The 21,623-nt window shown below is 55.0% G+C and overlaps 2 protein-coding genes across 3 annotated transcripts in view; one reads left to right on the top strand and one right to left on the bottom strand.

Annotated features, from left to right (window-relative positions):
• Positions 1 to 11,320: 11,320 nt before the first annotated feature.
• Positions 11,321 to 14,643, top strand: LITAFD (LITAF domain containing). Of its 2 annotated transcripts, none has more exons than XM_008696886.2 (3): positions 11,321 to 12,971; positions 14,183 to 14,315; positions 14,504 to 14,643. In XM_008696886.2, the coding sequence occupies exons 1-3, from the start codon at positions 12,794 to 12,796 to the stop codon at positions 14,610 to 14,612; spliced, it is 420 nt and encodes a 139-aa protein (XP_008695108.2). In that variant the 5' UTR covers positions 11,321 to 12,793; the 3' UTR covers positions 14,613 to 14,643. The 2 variants fall into 2 exon arrangements, with proteins under 2 accessions (XP_008695108.2, XP_008695109.2); XM_008696887.2 differs by having other exon boundaries at positions 14,180 to 14,315.
• A 5,186-nt stretch (positions 14,644 to 19,829) lies between these two features.
• The window catches only part of USP7 (ubiquitin specific peptidase 7), a 62,390-nt gene continuing 60,596 nt past the window's right edge, over positions 19,830 to 21,623 (bottom strand). The window contains exons 30-31 of the mRNA XM_040635341.1: positions 21,426 to 21,516; positions 19,830 to 21,151 (exon numbers count right to left, since the gene is read on the bottom strand). Coding sequence (XP_040491275.1) covers positions 21,045 to 21,151; positions 21,426 to 21,516 — 198 coding nt within the window. The 3' untranslated portion in view covers positions 19,830 to 21,044. The remainder of the gene's footprint in view (positions 21,152 to 21,425; positions 21,517 to 21,623) is intronic.

Here is a 21,623-nt window from a genome sequence, read left to right as displayed (position 1 = left end):
CGTGCAGTGTTAAGGGAGATCTGTACTTTCCTAAGTGTTGCAATCCGAATTGATTCCAATGGGTTAAAAGTCATCCCAAGGGAGCATTCTTGGGGACCGAAGAAGCTCCCATCCCGTGCTAGAGAGGGTCTGTTACCAAAGAAAATCCCCTCCTAACACCCGGGTGGCATCCCACGCACAGGATATGTCAGAGGTTCCTGGTGTCAGAGCGACCCAAGGCGTCCCTTAACCAAACCACTGTGGTCACCACCACCGTTAAAGGCCCCTGTGGGAAGGAGGCCTGCCCTCCCCCTGCTTCCCCGTCATATTCTGGACTACAATGGGTGCCGGCATTTGGACCGAAATACCTCGCCTTGAAGAACCCACCATTTTAAACCCATGGAGAACATTAGAAAAGTCTTACAAGGGGAATTACCCAATTTTGTAATTTAAATAGTTAGTAGAGGGCATTGGCAGAAAACAGTAAAGGTAGAAATCCATCATGGTCTAAGCAACATTCCAACACATGAGGTCCTTACGGCCAGCTTCCCTAGGAAACGCCCCCGGGTGGTTGTAATTCCATCGGTACGGTTTCGGCCGGTTCCCGGTGGAGGCCCCACAGCCAGAAGCGGCTAGAGCAGGGATGTGGAAGGGATCACGTTAGATCAATCGGGAGGAAACCTCACAAGGGAGTCTTAAGATTGGCAGCTGTCCTGTGACTTAGGTGGCTGTCCCGTGCCCAAGACAGACGACTTTGTATTAGGACAGCAGTAAAGAGAGGGCATCAAGTTTCCGGGTCTTATTACCATCCCGACCAGGGTACTAACTTCCAGCCAAAAGGCAGGCTTTCTTCTCCCCATAGAGCAGCCAGGGGCTAGAGGACTGCAGCCTGACCTATCGACACGAACGTGTTCCAGTAAGACCCTACTCCTTGAAGAGCCCCTGGAATGAGAATAAAGGGAAAGGAGAGAAAGTACTCACCAAGTTTGCACCGAAGCTCCAAGTCCAGATGTAAAGGCTCAAAGCCCCATATTGGACGCCATATGATGGGGTTTTGGAATATAGGTGAGGTTCAATGGGGTGGAGTCTGGAGCCGACAACCAAGAAGGAATTCTCCAGACATCTTTGGTGCAAAGTGGTGGTTTATTAAAGCACGGGGACAGGACTCAGGGGCAGAAAGAGCTGCTGCCCCAGGGTTGTGAGGGGTGGCTGATTATATGCTGTGGGCTTGGGGGAGGTAAGGAAAGAGGGGGGTTTCCAGAAAGTACTTTCATATTTTAAAGAAGACTCTTAGGATACCAGAGGCCTTGCCTTCGTCAAGTTAGGGTGGTTTTTCCCTCTAGGAAGGCATTACCAGTACGATAGTTGGGAGCTTCCTGGAGGAACATTACACCTGGCCCGCTTCAAGTATCTGTCCATGGGCTGCAGATTATAAAGACATGTAATTGTATCTACATTTCCTTCTGGAAGCTAGGTTATTGATAGGAATGCTTTGTTCTTGTAAATTGCTAAGACATTTGTAAACTGAGGGAGACTCAGTTCTTACAGGATTGTGGTCTCTGTAGGTTACCTATTTGTTTTTCCTTTCCTTCACTTTAGGGCAGCCTGGAGTGCACAAGGAATGTCACATATACCCCATGGTGGGGGGGTCAGATTCTGCTCTGTCCTCAGCTTGCCTTCCTTTCCCTCATCAGAACTGTCGTCCCACCTGCCCCCCTTTCTCTTCCCATCGCTACCGCGGCCTCTTCCGTCTCACCAGGAGGAGCAACACCCTCCCATGGCTTGTGCCTCCCCCTAGTACCAGCGCCTGTGCTTGTTTTCGGTGCAGCAACCGGAGTGAGCTTTCAAAAGCATAAATCCGACTATTGCCAAAGAAAAAATGACTTATGACACTTGTTAAAACGATAAGACAAACTTTATTCAGGACTGTCGTGAAAGGTGCAGGGGCCACGGCAATGGGGCTTTGTACTAAGGGAGAGAGATGGAGCTCAGCTCCGAATATGGCACGGAAAAGTGGGGATTTATATAGCCAAAGAGCAGGACCAGCGAGTGGGAAATCGTTAGGAGCCAGTATGGCCGGGAAGGGGTGGATTCTGGCTAAGCTGATTCTTGCAGAGGACAAAGACAGGCCAGGGCAATCAGGCACCCCCGGTCTGTGCCGGGGATGAGGGATTTGGTAAGATCTTGAGGGAAGGGGATTCTGCCTAAACCAGCTTGACAGCGTTCTTGCCAAAACCAGACTCGACAAGGACAGGGTCAGAAGCTCAGATTCCTGCCTAGTAGAGCAGAGGGCTCAGAGGGACCGAAGTAAAGTTTGGCCAGGGAGAGAATCTTTGTCACCATGTCCCTCCCCTGCTCAAAACCCTTCCGCAACTTCCTGTTGCTCTTTAAATGAAAGCCAGACTCATCTGCTCTAACACTTGGGATTGAGTTTACATAAGAGAACTCCAGTAAAGAGCATAAGCGAGTTGGAGGTGTAGATCTGTCAGAAGACAGGGGTGGATATGCTGGGGTTGATCCGGCGGGTCTGGAGTCCTGAACGCCTGGGTGTCTCTTCAGCAGGTCCCCTCTCTCGGCACCTTTGTTTTTCATCTGTGAAATGGGCACGACGTCAGCACCTCTGTCAGCAAAGGCGGTCGTGTCGTAGAAGTCAGAGAACTCATGGATGCTTAGGACACAGCCTGCTACACTGTAAGCATTATTATTATTACTTTGAAACACTTGTTGCTTAAATGTAGGTGTGGCCCTCGTAAAGACGGTAGCCACCCAGTTCTGCTCCCTACAATGTGCCCGGCACACTTGAACTTCTTAAAGCCTCAGCGCAACCCAGAGGAATTGTGCCATTCTACAAACAGGGAAAGGAGGCTCAGATAGGCAATGCAACTTACCCAAGGTCACACAGCACTAACTGGACAGGCCAAGATTTGAATGTTGCCATGTGACACCCCAAGGTGCTCATTCCCCAGGCCATTTAGACTGAATTCCCTCCCCCAGGATGTGTCACCCCACCCAGTGTCTCAGAGAGGGGCCTCCCTGGGCTGGAGCAGGGATGGGAGCTTGGGCTCTGGGAACACATGCTTCTCCCTGCCTAGTTCTCTTTGTCTCTTTAGGGCCACTGCTTCCCTGTTCCTGGTCTGCCTCCAGCCCCTGCCCCTCTGTGCAGCAGCCCCAGGCGGTCTTATCAAGTTTCAGCACTCCCTGCCCAACTTCACATCCCTCTGCTCACACCACTGCAGCCCCACCGGGTACCTCAGGGCCTTTGCACATGCTGTTCCCCCAGCTGGAAACTCTCTTCCCCTGCATCTTCCCAGGCTGCCTCTTCTGGTCACTATACCTCAAAAGAGGGGACCCTTTTCCCACCCTGAACCAATGTGGTACCCCCTGAAATGTGAGCTCCCCAGGGCAGGTGCTTTGTCTGTCTCCCGTGGTTTTGTATGCCTGACACATAGTAGGTGCTCAGTAAGTACACATTGAAGAAATAGGGGCCGCAGCAGTGCCACAGGATGCAGTGAGATCTGTCAAGGATGAGGGGCCTGACGGATGACTCGGTTTCCCTTTCTGTAAAATGGCGCCAGGAGAGCCTGCAGTTGAGAAGGAGTTGGGTGGGGAGGCCAGTGGAGGGGGTCCTGCCCTTGGCCCTGCTGCACCTGGGCTGACCCCCTCCAGGCAGCTCTCGAGGCTGGAAGCTGCTCAGGACGAGGTCCAGGTCAGCTGGTCACGCCTGCTGGCCGAAGGAGGAAAAAGATGGGCCCAGGAGCCCACCCATGTGAATACACCCCACACCCAAATGCCACGTCTGCACAGCTCTCCCATGCAGACACACACACAGGGCAAGTCCCGGTCACACAGCCCACCCCAGATGCAGGGACACACACATGTCCACGTGCAGACCTGCTCTGCACACAGACATGCCATGCAGATAAGACATGCCCCCCAACCCAGCAGGACTCACATCACGAGCAACACCAGCATCTCCCTATGTGCACACACGCAGACGGCAGCGTGCATAACCACACGCCCCCACCACACAGCTCCTGGGGCTCTCCCCCAGACCCTGAGAGCTCTCTCTTGTCTAGAAAGTTCCCCTCTCCTCCAGGCAGGCCTCGGGGGCTCTATCCCGGAGAACTGCGGGCACGGGATGGGCGGCAGCCACCCAGGAAAGCAGTAACCCTGTCACCCCCTCACATCGAGGTGCCTGCTGTTCAGTGAGAAGGCCTCCATGGGCACCCAGGGCAGGAGAAACCTGCTTTCCTTTCGGGGCCCCCAGAGGCAGGGGGCTTGGGGGGTGAGGCATTTACAGCAACTCACACCTCCTCACATTCCTCCAGCCCCCAGCTCGCCCCAGGCTGGGGGGAAGAGAAAGCAGACAGGGTGGTTGGCAGAGCTGGAAATTCAGCTCAGAGAGGTTAGGTTATGCCCCAAGTTGACCCAGCAAGTCCCCGCCCAGGGCTCCCGGCACCCCTGCAGACAGAGCAGCCGGAAGGGAGGGCTCTGGGGAAAACCCTGCCCCGCACCTGCCCAAGAATGACAGTTACAGCTCATTCCTCCAGATTCCTTCCTCTTCCCATCACCTCCTTGCCCGAGGTGGACCCTTCTGGGAGGAGAGGATAAGCAGGAAGCAGGGTGGGGCAGTTGCATTGCCTTTTTCTTCTAAGCAGAGCCTTACTGCTCAAGAAGCTAGCATAGCCCAGAGAGGGTGAGTGAGCGGCCCAGGGTCACACAGCAGGAGAGGACCAGGGGGCTCCCAGAACCCTCAGCTGCCAAAACTCCAGGCTCATGCCATTCCTGGGATGGCCTGCCTCCGCCCTGGCTTTTATGACTCTGCGTATTAGTGTCTTGCTTATTAACATTACTAATTGCTAACGCGTTGCAAGCTTTCTACAGGCCAGGCACAGAGCTGGGTTCTTCACACGGACATCTTGCGTTCATCATTCATGCAACAGAGCTTGATTGAGCATCTGCTGTGTCGCGGGCACTGTGGTAGGGACTGGAGAGACGAATGTGAGCAAAATTAATGAGGTCCCTCATCCCACACAGCTGGCATTTTAGGGGCAACAGACACTGATCAAGTAACCGAATACATGAATCTGTTCATTCCAGACAGAGCTCATGGGAAGAGCGTTTGGGGGCAGGAGCAGCGAGTGCAAGTGCCCAGGGGCAGGAATAGAATGGAACGTCGGCCTGCGGGAAGGATCGGCCACCAAGGTAGAACCGTCTCATGAAATTTTCCTAACACTCTTGGCAGCAAGGATTACCATCAGACCCACTGTGCAGAGAGGTGAAGATGCCTGCCCCGGGGTCACACATGGTTGCGAGTGACAGTGCCCCCACTTTAAATGCTTCCTCCTCTACGCCAGGCCTTATTCTGGGGATGCAGAGGTGAAAAACGAACAAACAAAACCACTCCTCCAGGAGTCCTGGGTCTGGTGGAGAGCTGGTGCTTACAGAGAGGCCCCGAGGAGCCCAGCTAGGCCTCCTGGCTCCCTTGTGGGGGGGGGGGGCTTTGTCTGGGTGCCGGAGACTTGGGTCTAAGCCAACTCCACCACAGTCTGGCCTCATGCCCTTTCTCCTAACAGCCTGGCCTGCGGGGCCCACAGAGCCCCGAGGGAGAAGGCCAGGCTGACTGGTGCAGCCTGGTGCTGCCCCCTGGTGGCGGTGGCCAGGATATGTGTGTGGGGGCTGCTGAGAGCCCAGCCCATCAACTCCCTCATTCATTTACCCTCAGAGGGCCCCAGTGCAGAGGCACAACCTGGATTCAACCCTGTGTGAGGGGGACAACCCACCCCCAGAACCCCCCCGAGAAGGAGGCTGTCCCCAACCCCATCCCAAGATGTATAGCCTCAACTCTATACAAGGACCCTGTTTCCCAGGGTAGGATATCCAGGGGATTTTAAGCCAGATGGGGTGGTCTGGATGCGAGGAGCATGCAGCTCACTCCTTCCTTCCTTCCTTCCTCCCTCCCTCCCTTCTTTCGCACATTCAGCCTACATTAATTGAGCACCCTCTGCATGCCAGGCGCTAGGGGGTGCAGCAAGCGTCAAATCTCAGACATCAGTACATACAGGGTGAGGACAGGCTCCAGAGGACATGCCCCCAGCCCTGCCTTGGAACAGAGAAGAGGTGGTGGTGAGCTGTCACCAGGTGAAGGCAAAAGGGACCAGGCATGTGGGCAGGAATGCTGCACCGGAGCTTTCAAGACTCGGGGTGTGGGCGCCGCAGTTACCGGTGAGGGAGCAAGAGAGATCAGAGGGACTGCGGAGGAGATGGGGCTGCATTCAGGGCCCTGCCAGAGAGGGCGTGCCCGTGATGACACCTTCGTGGGAATTAAGGAAGCGCTTCCTCAAGATGCCTTTTTCTCCCATCAGCTGAGAAACAGTTGTAATAATGCAGAAATCTGCTGTGCCCGTGATGTACGGGGCTCCTGTTAGGCCATGCACCCCACCTACGTGCCCAGACATCCGCCCCCTTCGAAGACGGCACGTTCACGGTTACCACACCTCACAGCGGACATCCTGAAAGGTGCAGCTGCTTCAGGGGAGGAAGATGTGCCGCCTGAGAGCACACTCCTAGTCTCGCCCAATTCCCTGCTGGAGCCGCCGGACGTCTGGAATAGCCATGGCCAGCAGATGGCGCTGTGGCCGCCCGGGGACAGTTGTATTGCTACCTGCACACGCTGTATATATATAAAGCAGATCCTCCCTGAGCGCTTATGCTATTCTCTCTTCCTCCATATGTTAGATTACATCGATGGTGCCCGTTCTCCCTCCTACTGCCATTGTTAATGTAGCTTTTTGCATCCCCATCACAAAAGGGTGACCTGAGCCATTCTGCCTTTCTAGAAATGTAATGAAAGCTCCCCCACAGCCACTGGGGTTTAAATGCCCATAGTTCATGCAAACAGCAGAAACCCAGTGGTCTGCTGCCCCAGTTCCAAAGTCCTACACGAGGAAATCTGATTGGCCTAATCCAGGTCAGGTTTCCACCAGATTCAATCGGCCTTGGGCACAGAGGAGCAAATAGGGCTGCTGCTGCCCATTCCTGCGGTGGGGAGAGATCCTCAGAGAAGCGATCGTGTGGCTCAAGTATGATTTTGCACATTAATATTACAGTGCTGTGCCTCATTTAAATAAGTGTGCTCTGTATCGTTTCACCATCAAATTGACATAGAAGTTATATTTGTTTTCCACTTTTAGAGATTTCTTCTTCTTTTAATCTGAGTACTTTTTGCCCCCTCCCAGTTTTATTGTAAAAAAATGTGCAGGCGTACAGAAAAGTGGATATTGTGAACACCCGCAGAGCTACCACCTCGAATCCTATACCTGTCACCATTTTGCAAGATTTGTTTTTTCACAAATGTATCTGAGAATCCTTTTGATGACTAAAAGTGAACTGCAGACATCAGCACACTTTACTCCTTAACACTTCAGCCTCCATAGATCATACACTAGAATTCAGTATTTATCTGCAGCTTTTGAAAAAGTTTGGAATGAAAGATACAAATCTGACTGTACCATTCGGTGAGTTTTGACAAGTGCGTACACCTGTGTAATGCCAACCCCTGTCAATACGTGGGACATCTCCACCAGCCCGGAGTCCCCTCAAGCTCCCCCCCCCTTTTTTTTTAAGATTTTATTTATTCATTTGAGAGCGAGCGAGCGAGCATGAGCCGGGGGGGAGGGGGGCAGAAGGAGCAGCAGACTCCTCGCCGAGCAGGGAGCCAGATGTGGGACTTGATCCCAGCACCCCAGGATCACCACCCAGGCAGATGCTTCACCAACTGAGCCAGCCAGGCGCCCCATGCCCTTTCTATTAATAAGCCCACTGTTGGCAAGCACTGTTCTGATTGCTTCTGTGACTTTCGTCTTATCAGGAAGTCCATGTAAGTGGGGTCGTCCAGTACGCACTCCTATGGAAGGCTGCTTTCACACAGCGCGTTTGGGGCTCGCGTACGCGGCTGCCTGATGCCGTCTTGTCATTGGTGAGTAGTTTTCCAGCCTGTGAATATACCGGAGTTCGTTTATCCGTTCTCTTGTTTATGGGCACTAGGGTGGTTTCCGGTTTGGGACTATTTTTAATTTTTTTTAGAGAGGGGAAGGTGGGAAGGACAAAGGGAGAGGGAGAGAGAATCTTAAGCTCCAGACATGGGGCTCAGTCTCATGACTCCGAGATCATGCCCTGAACCAAGCTGGACGCTTAGCTGACTGAGCCGCCCAGGTGCCCAGTTTGGGGCTATTTTAAAGCTGCTAGGAGCCTTTATTATGTGTATCTTTTTTGTGGACAGGTCTCCCTTCTCCTGGGGAAATGCCTAGGCATGATATATCTGGGTCATAGGATAGGTTTATGTTTAGTTTTGCAAGAAACTTCCAGACTTTATATGCTCCCACTGATGACAGATGAGAATTTGGGGTGCTTGACATCTCTGCCACACTTCATATTCGTTTTTTTTACCTTAACAATCCAGGGGTGCAAGTTCCAGGAGATTGGAAAAATCACTAGTTATGTAGTCATGACAGGTATCTTTCCATCATTTTAGAAAATTCTCTTGTGCCCTTTGCAGTCAACCTTCCACTCCCACCCCAGAAGCAACCGCTGTTCTGAGCTCCGTCACCGGAGCTTAGCTTCGTCCAAGTGTTTGAACTCCAAATAAATAGAATCACAAGTTATGTAGGTCAGGGCTTCCCCCCCCCCCAAAATTATTTTTTTGATACATACTCATCTTGCCGGGTATATCCATAATTCCTTCCTTTTGCTGTTGAGCAGTATTCCTTGGTATAAATGTTTATCCACTCATCTGTTCACAGATAACTGGGCTGTTTCTAAATTATGGCAATTACACTGTTTTGGCAACTATACTATAATTATACTAAGCTACTATGAATCTTTTCATATGGGTGTTTTTTTGGACATGAGTTTTTCTCTTTCCTGGGCAAAAATCTGGGAGTGGAATTGCTGGCCACAGGCAGGCTTGTGTTTACCTTTATAAGAAACTGCAGCTTTCCAAAGTGATGCGTCATTTCGCACACCAGCAGCCTATAAGGGTTCTAGTTGTTCCTCATTCTTGACAACACTTAGGACTGTCTGTTTTTAAAAATTTAACCAGGGGTACCTACGGTTTTCACATTTCCTAGGTGGCTAGTGGTGCCGAATGCCTTCTCAGGTGTCTGTTCGCCACAGCCGTATTCTCTTTCCTATGTTTGGGTTTTTGTTGTTTTTTTTTTTTTTTAAGATTTATTGATTTATTTGAGAGAGAGAGAGTGCAGGAGAGGGGAGAGGGTCAGAGGGAGCAGCAGACTCCCCACTGAGCAGGGAGCCCAATGCAGGACTTGATCCCAGGACCCCGGGATCATGACTTGAGCCAAAGGCAGTCGCTTAAACATCTGAGCCACCCAGGCACCCGTTTGGGTCTTTGTTGTCCACTTTCAACATTGCATTTTTAAAATTGTTGAGTTCTTTTATATTCTGGATACCTGTACTGCAAATACTGTCTTCCTGCCTGTGGCTAAGCTTTCCCCCCACTTCGTTTTTTGGGTTTTTTTTCTTCCCCCCGCGGTGTCTTTTGAAGAGCAGGTGCTTTGATGAAGTTGTCTTTCAAGTTTTTCTTTTATGGCTTGTGCTTTGTGTCCCATGGAGGAAATCTTGATATGCTGCCACATTTGTTTGTTTTCCGTGTTTTCCGTTGCTGTCCGTTGTTCGCTGTTGCTTTTTTCTTTTGTCCGTGCTTCCTTTTAAATTAGTGAAAGTAATGATATGGTTCCAAAGTCAAACCTATAAAGCAAGGCGGAGAGAGAAACTGCTTCCACCCCACCTCCCGCAGCATCAACCTTTAGTTTTTAAAGACTCGTTCTTTTATTTCGTCTTGGAAATTTTTTTTTAGTTTGTATTTACTCAGTTCATATTTATTGAGTTCCTACATTATGGGTGGTAAGGGTCATCCTGGAAGTTATATATATCCCTCCCTTTCCTTACACGCACACGTGTGCACACATCTTATACATATATGGCTACACGGTTATAATAGTATTATGTAAATTGGTTTTTTTGCAATATATCCTGGAGAGTACACCATAATAATTTATGAAATGTATCCTCTTTTCTCATTCGCTCCTCTTTCCTTCCTTCCCCACCCTTCCTTCATTCTGGGTAGTTTCAGAGCGGCTATGTATGGACATTGGGGTTATTTCGAGTCTTTTCTGCTGTATCAAATAGCCTTGTGCCAACGTCCTTTGATACTTTCGCTGGTCTGTCTTAAGGATGGATTTCTAGGAATAGTATTGTGTGCGACTTACAGCAGATCCCCCTTATTGAGTCCTATGGGAAATCCCATCTCCCCCCAGACTTGTCATAACTGAGGGACGAGCAGGGCTGTTTGGGACATTCCCCGATATTCTGTGAGAGAGTTTACCGGCCGAGCACACAGCCCTCCCTTCGTGCCTTTGTTGGCACAAATCCTGGCCTTGTCCTTGCTGGCCATGACCCTACCTAAGGCCCCAGACCAGCTCTGGACACAGAGGCTGCCCTCTGCAATTGGGAGTGTCTCTTCTGGGCTGTTCGGCCAGTAATCATTTTGCAGCCATCATGCCAGCTTCCTTCACAGTACCTGGGTTGTCTCTCAGGATCTCGTAACAATCCTGGAAAGCAGCATCTAGCAACCCCATTTCACGGGTGGGGGAGCCCAGGGATGGACGGCTGGAGAAAAGTTGGCGTCTTGCCCAAACTCACACAGCTAACCAGGCGAGGGAGGTGGTGGGACTTGTGCGGACACACTACATACGTGTGTCCACGAGTGCCCATGTGTGTGCTGCGTGTGTCCATATGCCTCTGTACGTTTCTCGATAACAGGTCACGACCATCCACACAGCTGGCTCTTCGCGCACATCACGAGGACTTCCCCAGAGCAGAATCACTAGCTCTCTTCGGATTCCTATTTTTAAGTCTCCAGATTGGTCCCCCCCCGCCCCCCGCCCCCCGCCCCCCGCCCAGACCCCTGCGTTCTGGAAACTCAGGTCTGGATTCGGCTGGGCCCCGGGGAGGGCAGTAGGTAGTGGGAAAAGGGCTGCCTCCGAAGGCTGCTCACGCCGGGCAGGAGACCCCACCCTCCCGCAGAGAGAGGAGACCCAGCCCAGCCACTGTGAGGACGCACATCACAATGGCTGTTCCACCTGAGCCAGGCCTGGGAAGAGGGAGGCCCACACTCCGGTCGGAGGGCAGCCAGGCAGCATCATGGGGACTCCTCGAGACAAGCGCTTTGCCGCTCAGAGTCCAGAACCTGACGCTGCCCGGATACCGTTGCTGGAACAAAGGACGCCCAGGCCACCAAGATGGAACCCTCCCCGAGGTGAGAGTCCCCCGAATTCCAGTGACCAGTTGACTTTGGGGCCCACAGGAAGCAGGAGAGGAGACTCTGGGTCCCCTTGCTCAACTGGGGGCTGAATCCAGTCCTCCTGCTGTCCCCTACCAACCTGGGGACCGTGTGACCCAAATGGGACAAAGTGGGGTCTCCAACATCCCATGCCCTCTCAAAGTGTTAAAAAGAAGTCAAGGAAGAAGACTATTGGCTCCCTCGTATCAGGTATGACCTGTCCCCTGCCCACCCCCATAGCCGGACACAACCCAGACTGGCTGGGGTTGGGGGGTCGTGACCCTGCTGATGAGATCTTGGCCAAGTCAATCTCTTTGGATCCACTTTCTATCTGGAAAATGGTTGAGAGGATTAAGAGCTGGTTGATGCAGGGCCCACAGTTGCTAACTCAGCTGTGAGGCCAGGTGACTGGTTACTTCTTCCCTGGCTTTCACTTTCCTCATCTATAAAATCGGTACAAAAATCAGCCTCAGATGGAGCTGCTTAGGGCACTGGGTGAGTATGAAATCTCTTCCTGGCCCCCAGGGTCTAGACTGTGGCAAAACGTGGAGAGGGGCTTCCTGTGCTCCAACTGCCCCCACTGTGGGAAGAGGCCCTGGCTGGGGCTATCCCCACGCTGCTCCCTTTAAGCCATGAGGCCCCTAACCTGGGAGACGCAGGTCCCCATGCAAAGGGTCCTTATGCTTCCCCACAGAGACACGTGGACCCCCATCCATCGACCACATAGTCACTACAATGGTGGGGTTCCCATCCTCCTCCCACTTGAACCATGCTGTGGGTTTCCAGATCCCAGAACTCCTTGTCCAGACAGCCTTGCACCTGCCTCCAGGGTCAGCCAAGGGCTGGGAGCCGGGGGCCAGGTTGGCTGTCCACACAGTGTGAAAGACGGCCCCTTGTGGGGCAGGAGGGAGCAAGGTTGGGAGGAATGTGGGCAGGCCTGGGGCCCAAACAGTCCTCCTCCGAAGGAGTGGATGAAACACTGCCCCTCTTGGAGCTGTCCTGACCGGAGGCAGGGGGCTTCACACACAGTGGCGTGTGCTGTGGAGGGGGGCGTCCTCAACTTACATACTTACTGGGGGGACCTCAGGCAAGTTACTTAACCTCTCTGAGCCTGGTCCCCACGTCTGCAAAATTGGAATGATCCCACATGGCTGTCTCATTGATGTTTTGGCAAGAGTCCATGGAGTGAGATATATAAAAGGTTTAGCCGAGTTTGGCACATAACAAATGTTTTTTTTGTTTGTTTTTTTTGGGGGGGGGTAAACAGAGGTTGTGGGCCCCGTGCTTTTTTTATATCCTCAGCTTCCTGGCAGTGCCTCCAGGAAGCTCTTACATCCTAGGACAAGAGGACACATTTGGAGCCAGAAATCTCTGGATTCAAACCTCAGCTGCTCCATCTAGACTGTACAGCCACTGGCATTCATTCCTCCAGGCCTCATCTTGCCCTCCTGTAAAATGGGTGACACCTCAGGCTGGCCACGTTGTCCGCAGGCCTTGGGACCTGAGGGTGTTTCCTTTGTCTCCCCCAAAGAGCCGCCGCCGCCTCCTCCCGGTCCTCCTCCCGGTCCTCCGCCTCCAGGAACTCAGGTTCTTCCCCCGATGTACATCCAAGGCCCCCAGGGGGTTCAGTCGGGTGAGTGCCTCTACCCTTTCCCCTCCTCGTTTTCCCTGGGCTCAGACTCACACCACCGTGACCACTCGCCAAGACTCTGCGCCCCAAGGGCACCTCCTCTGCAAGCCCTTCACAGACCCGCCCCGCCGTGTAACCCCCCCAGCTGGCGCGTGCCGCCGCCTCTCTGATATGAAATCAGTGGCAGAGGGGACTGGTCCACGGGGGGCCTCAGGAGAGGCTTTGGGAGTGAAATCCTGGTAAAACCCCATTCCCTACTCAGCCGTGCACCACCCTAACCAGAGGAGGGGACAGCAGCCCCTTGCCCAGGTTCATGATCGTGCCAAGAGACTGAGAACACTTCAAAGGTCTCCCAGGGTCAAGCGCCGCAGGGCTGGGCTGTACGTTCCCCGGGGGGGCAGGACGAAGATGACCCCCTCGTGGCTGGAGAGACCATTAGGGATGCCCATTCTAGCCACACAGTTCTTTCCTTAGCTCCCTGCCCCACCAGGGAATCTGTACCCCCGGCTGTCGAGGTTCTGGGGCTCCAAATCCCGGCTCCCCCTCCCCCCGAACCCAGAGGGACTGGCACCTGCAAAGGCCATAAGCTCCAGACAGCCTGTCCAGACCAGACCCCCAGCCCTTGGCCAGAACACAAAGCTCCCTGGGACTCAGCCACCACCAGAGCCCTCCTTTCTCCACACACCCAAGATTGTGGAAATGGCTGCGCTGTTTAAATAGCTAAACACACATTTTTTTGGCCCCACTGTGCAAATGTAAGAGGAAGACATGAGAATGCCAACAGGTGGGTTCTCGGGTTTTTTTTTTTTTCCCCACCACGCTTCACGGTGTCGGAGCTTCTTCCCTAGGGCAGGGACTTCACAGCAGCTCTGGCTGATGGCATGGACACCTTGGAAAGGGGACAGATGAGCCCACTATCCCGGGGGGCTCGCTGATTTGTAGGGGCCTGGTTTAAACCCGGAGATGCTCACACATTCCCTGGGTCCCCTGGCCAGGGAAGACGGGGTGTCTTGACAGGGAGGTCCCTGGGTCCCAAAGGCCAGTGGCAGTGGGTGGTGGGAAATGGAACTGTGAGGGGAAGCCGGAGCCCACCCTGGGGGCCCCAGGCATGTAGGGGAGCACGGAGAACCTGCAGGAGGGCCCAGCCGGCGGCAGACACGGGGGAGGGTGAGGAGGGGGCCAGAGTCTGAGCCTCCCTCCCCCACCCCCAGCAGTGTTCACCAGGATGGGGTATGCCACCCCCATACGGTCCATATGTCAGTACTGTGGGAACTACATCATCACAGTGACCACCCCGGTCCCAGGGGTCCTCACCTGGCTGCTGTGTACAGGCCTCTTTGTGTTTGGGTGAGTGGCCCGCCCCCTTTGCCTCCGCAAGGGCCCAGAGCGTCCCCAGGGACGGGGCTGCTAGGTTTGGGGGGTGCCCCAGCAGGGTCCCCAGCACCCCTGGGGGCAGCAGGGCTAGAGCAAGGACAGAGCCCCCTACCCCCAGAGGCGGGGCCCTGGCCCACACCCCGCTGCTCCTGCGGCTGCAGGTGCTTCCTGGGCTGCTGCTTCCTCCCCTTCTGTGTGCACAGTTTGATGGACGTGAAGCACACGTGCCCCGTGTGCCAGCAAGAGCTCTTCCGCTACCATCGCCTGTGAAGGTCCACGAAATAAAGGTCCGTTAAGTGCCCTTTGTGTGTGCCCAAGTCTGTCCTGCTGGGGTCCCTCCCGGCCTGGGGAGGGTGGGGCTAGCCCTGAGGGCTCAGCAGGTCCTCAGGTAGCCACTGGTGAATGCATCTGGGCGAGCGGGGTATCCCACCCCCCTTCTCAGGCTCCCCAGCAGCCGTTCTGATCCCTTAGAAACCAGAGTGCAGCTAACTCTTTGTTTCCCGGCCCCTTCCCATCAGCTCGAGCTTTGGCAGCTCCGGGAACATCTCTGTACCTCCAGCCAGGGGGGGACGCCTCCCTCCCCATTATCCACAGCCTTACAGATCGACGGGCTTTGGCAAATGCTCGGGACAATGAGGGGCCCCAAGCAGGTGAACAGGATCCCCTCTGGGTAACACGGGGTCTGGGGTCTGCAGGGACTGGGGAGGGGCTGGAAGAGCCTACAGGGAATCCAGGGGCACAACGAAGGGAGGTGATTTTAAGATTTTAGTAAGTAGCGTCTGTACCTGAGGCGGAGCGTGAGCTCACACCCCTGAGACCGCGCTCTTCTGCCTGAGCCAGCCAGGCGCCCCGCAAAAAGGAACTTTATTTTGCAAAATAAGATGAATGTTATTCATCTTTTCAAGGAAAATGAACTCCCTATAGAAGGGGAAGGAAAGTGGGTGAATTAAGGGGCAGGGAAGACAGGGAACTGGTGCCCCTCTTGGCGCTTTATATTTTTTAAAAGAACTACATTTGCTGTGATGCTCCTTGCACCGCCCCCCAGGAGGGCAGCGTGCCCCCAGCTACAGATGGGGGAGCCCAGGCGGGAGGGCCCTCTGCCGCAGCCGCTGGGGCCGGTCTCCCGAGCATCTGACGCACAGTGCGCACTCAGGCCCCAGGGACCCGCGTCTCATCAGGACGGGGTGGGGTGCCGGCTGAACCCAGGGAGACAGGCCCCAGGCACACAACCAGGTGGCCACCCGCCTGGGCTCCGTGTCTGAAGGCGACGGTGCCATCTCCACCACGGCGGGACACAGTTACGGCAAGGGGAGGCGAGTGAGCAAGCCTGCCGGCCACGAGCACCCAAGAGACATCACTGGGACTGGGCCTGTCTTGGGTGTGGAGGAGCTCCACCCCTGTGCAGAGGCGCCCCAGCCACGTGGGGACAGTCAGAGGCGTGCTAGGCGTGCTGGCCCTGCTGACGAGGCCACAACCGGTCTTCAGCTGGAGCTGGCTGCACCTGCCCAACTCACCTCAAGGGTCTGTTCGGGTTCCATGCTCAGCAAGCAGCTCGCTGGTTCTGACTGGGATTCCCAGATGGGTCCGCAGACAGGAGTGTTCCGTCCTAGGACAGGGACTTGTCACGGCCCATGCAGTGCTGCTCTCGATGCCTCAGGGCACCGGGGTTCCGGGTCCTCCTTTGTTGGCCTGGCTCCGCCGTCACCGTACCCTTCTTCCAAGGCTGCGGGTCCCCGAGGTCCTGCGCAGCTCTGGCCAGCACCCAGCCGTGAGCCCATGATCAGTCCCGGGGCCTGACTCAGACTGCCCAGGGTTAAGAAAATGTCATTCGAAAACTTAAAAATCCAGAGATTCACAATGAAAACCCAGACTCTGACTTGATGCACAGACTCCTCCTCCAGCAACGGTTGGGCTAAATAATGTCAATGGTGCTCCGCCCCACCACTCCCTACTGTCCCCATGATCCCAGGGCCTCCTCACTGCCTTGACGTGGGGCCCCACCCCCGGGGGCCTTGGTAGTCCTGTCCCCAGATCTCACTGTAGAATCAGGCTGGGGGGTCATGGCCTCCTCCCGGCACACACCTCTCCGTGAGGGCCAACTGGGCAGCGTAGCCACAAGGGCCCGGAGCTCAGAGCGAGCCCCCACCTTGGGGTCCTGCAAGCCCTCCTCACCGGGAAATGGGAACAGCCCCGCTCCTTCCACCCCAGATGGCCGGCTGGGGAGCACCTGGGAAGTGGCAGGTCGACAGCCCAGCCAGGTTGCACAACCAGTCACTCTGGGCTGCCCAGAGGCATCACAGCGTGCTCCACAGTGACGACTGTTACAAGGACAGCTGACAGTTTTCTTAGCTACTCTCTCCCACAAGCATGGCCAAAGCCCAGAGATGGGAAGGGGCCCCACCCCGCATCACAGATGCAGGCCGGACAGTGTGTTGCTGCCCAGGGGCAGGTGAGCTAAGAAGCCAGCGAGCCGGGGGGCCAACTACTCCCAGGAGCGCTCAAGAAGCTAAGCCACCTCGGGTAGCTGTGGGCACCCAGGCCAGGCTGTGCTGTGTGGGCAGAGGCCAGGAGAGAGGGCCTGTGGTCGCAGGCCGGGGGTTGAAAGCATGCACCCCGGGCAGCAGCCAGGCATGGCCCTGAACCTGTCTCTGCCGCCGGCCTGCTGTGAGGCTGACGGCAGAAAGGAGCCTGAAGGGACCAGCTCTTCACTGGTGAGGAAGGGGTTAGGTAAGCGCCAAGGGAGCTCTGAGTGTACTTTTCCCTTCCAACATTTTAACACATTTTCCTTCTAAAGATTGATTTATGAGAGAGCGAGCGAGCAAGCATAAGAGAGCCAGGGGGAGCAGCAGACTCCCCGCTGAGCAGAGCCCACTGTGGGGCTTGATCCCAGGACCTGGAGATCATGACCTGAGCCGAAGACAGGTGCTTAACCGACTGAGCCACCCAGGCGCCCCCATTTTGTCACATCTTCGAGCCTCTATCAAGTCTGGCCAGATGGTGCTGTAAACACCTGCATGCCCACTCCGGAATCCACCCATTGGTGGTTCGGAGGGCAGGACCCTCCCTACGGTTTTGCTCTGACCCCTCTGAAAATCCCCCAGGGGCCTGGCTTCAAAGGCTTCCTCAAAGAGAAAGGTGGGGAAGGGCGAGTCTGCACAGGCTCCCGTTCCCGTGCCCGTGCCCGGTGGTAAGGCAAGGGACCTCGGGACGCTTCGTCTTTATTTAACTTTGCTTCCATCCAGTGAGTGAAAGCCCTGGAAGACTCTGCTTTCATGAAAAGGGTCAAGCAAACCTACTAGTGTTTTAGGTCTTAAGTTGAGGCTCCAAGTGAACTAACTGCTGGAACAACCCATAACATAGGGAAAATCTGGTTAGAACGGCCTTTTCCAGGGGCGCCTGGGTGGCTCAGTCAGTGACATGTCTGCCTTCAGCTCAGGTCATGATGTCTGGGTCCTGGGATTGAGCCCCCACGGCGGGCTCCCTGCTCAGCGGGGAGCCTGCTTCTCCCTCTCCCTGCCGCTCCCCCCACTTGTGCTAATAAATGAAATCTTAAAAAAAAAAAAAAAGAACACCAAAAAATGGCCTTTTCCAACCTAGTAGAGGTTAGCCACTTGAAGCAATTTAAGTTAAAAATCCACACTCAGGGGCGCCTGGGTGGCACAGCGGTTAAGCGTCTGCCTTCGGCTCAGGGCGTGATCCCAGCGTTCTGGGATCGAGCCCCACATCAGGCTCTTCCGCTAGGAGCCTGCTTCTTCCTCTCCCACTCCCCCTGCTTGTGTACCCTCTCTCGCTGGCTGTCTCTATCTCTGTCGGATAAATAAATAAATAAAATCTTTAAAAAAAAAAAATCCACACTCAGCCCCTTGGGCAGCACTCAGGAATTCAGCGGGCACACTGGCCACAGCTCGCGCTCTGGGCCACGAGGACACGGCAAGACGCAGGGAGAGGCTGCGGCGCCCCGACAGGACTCCGTGGGGCACAAGGTTCTCGCACCACATCTGGAACGGCCGTCCGTGGTGTCCGTGAGGGGCAGGGCCCGGCACCAGGGGCGTTTTCAGGCAGGCTTGCACCTGGGCCGACGGCATCCCCTCCTCGGGCTGTCGGCCCCTCCACGCAGGGGTCCGTGACCTCTGACCACTTTTGTCCGGTTTTATCAAGTTCTCCTGGAACCCAGGCTTACTTTTTTGGCGTACGGCATGTGGCTGCTCCCCAGATTTCAGCAGCAGAGCTGAGCGCAGGCCCCACAGCCAGCGTCTGCCCCGCACCGGGCACTTCGGCAACGACCTCACGGGTCTCTGTCCCCAACACCAAGTACACCTCCACCATGTGCCTCAAAGCAAACAGAGACGGCCGGCGGGAAAGCCCTGGTTGAGGCCTGCTAGGAAGACACGGTCGTGAGACTCCACTGTCCCCCGTCAGGCACAGAACCCGGGCCTGGGGTCGGGGCACCTCACCCTGGCGCTCTGGTCTGCGCCCAAGCCTCACTTCCCAGCGGTACACACATAGACCCCGCTGTTCACCACTGTAGCAACATGCGCCCCTTCGTGGTGGTCCCCGAGACTGTGGCCTTGGAGCTCCGAGAAAGGCCAGCAACACGTTCCAAAGACGCCCCCGCTGCCCCCGTGGGAACTGCTGGGGCAGGAAAAGGCAAGACCGACATGCTCCTCATTTGTAAAGTGAGGCTGCTTTTCCCCACCCACGGCGCCCACGTGCAGGTCACATTCATGTTACATCATGCTTCCCAAGGGACACCTGGGGACTCCGACGGCCAACAGACGGGAACTCGGGGTTGAGACTGAGCTAAGGCAGTTTCACCCCGTGCCCCAAAAAACGTTTTATGAAGACACTCAACCCCACAGCTGAAAGGGAACAGAGACGTGAACGCGCAACATGTCCACACTGCCAGTCTTTCGTTAAAAACAGTCACTTAGTAACTTCGAGGAGAACACTGCCAGCTACCCGACTAGAACCGACCCACATCCAAACCAAAGACAGAAGATCGACCGTGTAATGCCCAAAGTCAAACACACACAGAAAGACCCGCTCTGGCCTGCCCACACCTCTTCCTCCTATGGCAGGAGGGCTCAGGCTCGGAGGGCACCCCTGCAACGTGCTGCCTACACGCCTCGGGACGCAGCTCTTGGGGGGGCGAAGGCACACACGGGGCCGTGAAACATGGAAACAAAGTCATTCCGAAGCAGAGACCAGCCCGGCCCCCAGGAACCTGCGCCGGGGGGTCTGGGACAGCGGGTCTGGGCAGCAAGCCACGCAGACGGCCCCTGGGCTACACCTCCCACTGTTCCAGTAATATTTCCAGCCACCTCCTGTGTGCCCGGGTTCCTCCTAGAAAACCTCTTGCTTGAGCTTCAACGAACTAGGAAGAAGCAAAATCCAAAACCCCCAGGAAACCAGGACCGTCCGTGAGGAACACGACCAGTAGGGGGAACACAGACCTCCCTCAACCTCCACGTCACTCACTGAATTATCGTTTTTATAGAAAATTTTATTCAACATACAACATTTTCCAGCAAAAAGGCAATATACAGGGAGAGTTGGCGTACATTGCTGCTACAGAAACAAAAATCCTGGAAAAGGATGAAAAATAAGTGTGATCTGCTGATTCTATTTTACTGCACTCGAAACTAGACACGCAGCCGGCATTAGCTCGAAAATAAAAGGAAACGAAGGCTGGGGCTGAAAGAAAACCACACACAACGAATACCAACATCGGGGAGGGCCACTTGGACGCACCCGACAGTCGGCTCCTCCCAGCGGCGGCTTGTACATGTCCGGTCATTAAATATACAATTTCATTTCTCTGGCCTTTTTTTAACTTTTTTACAAAGTCAACAGCTTACTGACCCCTAGTGAGCATGCCCTCTTTTGCTAAAAGGCTCTCCTTTTCTCGTCCCGTCTGTTCCGTCTCGAGGAAACGCTACCGATAACGGCTTCACCTGCTTGTAGGAACGGCTGAGACCGTTCGGTTTGCCCAGAGGCAGCAGCGCACACCTTAATTTACTGACCAGTGTTTTCAAGTGAATAAAAAGCCCCCGAGCCGCCTGTCGGGCCCGTACTCGTATTCGGTGCCTCCACGTTGCGAGCGGGCCGCGGAACGGTGGTGGCTGGCGGAGTGAGACACGTTCACGGAGACCCAGGCAGCGGGAGGAGGGCCGAGGAAGGGGGACAGGACACGCAGTGAAGGAAAGAGCACTATTTATTAGGTTGTGAGTTTCTCTGTTGCCTTTACAGATGCACGAAAGGTCATGGCAAGGAGAGGTGAGGGGAACACGTCAGACGAGCCTCCACGCGAGACCAGCCGCGGGGCCGGTGACCGCGACCCCAGGGAGGCAGCCAGGCGGCCTCCGCCGGCTAGGAACAGACCAGAGACCTCGCGCCAGAGCCTCGCGGCCCTCACCGCTTCTCCCCCGTTATGCTGGCAGTCGCCTTGCACTGTGGTTACCATAAAATAACTCTCATTGGCATCCAAGCTTTATAAAAACACCTTCATTTTGCTCAAAAAGGGCAGTCAATAGATACAGAGAAGCCAAACTGAACAGCCTCAACAAAATAAAATTAACATCAGCAGCAAATCCTCTTGCTGAAGACTTCGGATAGAGTGCACGTGTACCAAAGTTCTAGGCTGTTAAAAAGGGGCACACACCCACGCACGGCCCCCTGCCTTGCACACACTGCATAAGGAAGTCAGTTATGGATTTTAATGGCCTTTTCCAGGTAAGTGTAGCGACTCCTCTTTGGGGCTTTGTTGAAGTGGTCGAGCCCTAGCCAAGGCCGAGGATGAGACATGTTACCTGGTGGAGAGAGAGACACGGCTGAGACCAGACGGAGAGCAAGTCCTGGAAGCCCAGGGCCGGCGGCCGACCCACGGTGTGGCTCCCGGGGAAGCTGGGACTCGGAGCCAAGCACTGCCCACCCTCACGGAACGTGCTAGCGGCTTCCCGGTGCGCCCTGTCAGAGAGCCACTGACATCTCCACCCTGGTCACACACCGTTCCTCCCAGTTTCACAGATGCCAGTGGAACCCGGGGCGGGCCGCCCGCTCCTCCGCCCACGGGAGGGCGCTTACCAGGCTGGGGCTCAAAGTCTTTCAAGTTCACTTCATACTCATCCTCGTTTATGTACTGGTGTCGGCCCATCATCACAATGGCAAATTTAAACTGAAAGACACAAGGGCCCCTCCTCCGTGAACTCTGGGCACGAGCAAACGCTCACCTCCGGCCAAAGTCTCGGCTGCTTCCTGAGCCTACATTTCGGGCTGCTGCCC

This window comes from Ursus maritimus, unplaced genomic scaffold (assembly GCF_017311325.1).
Source record: "Ursus maritimus isolate PB19 unplaced genomic scaffold, ASM1731132v1 scaffold_2, whole genome shotgun sequence".
Taxonomy (NCBI): domain Eukaryota; kingdom Metazoa; phylum Chordata; class Mammalia; order Carnivora; family Ursidae; genus Ursus; species Ursus maritimus.
The sequence above is the reverse complement of the archived record's forward strand: the minus strand, read 5'-3'. Positions and strand labels throughout refer to the sequence as shown.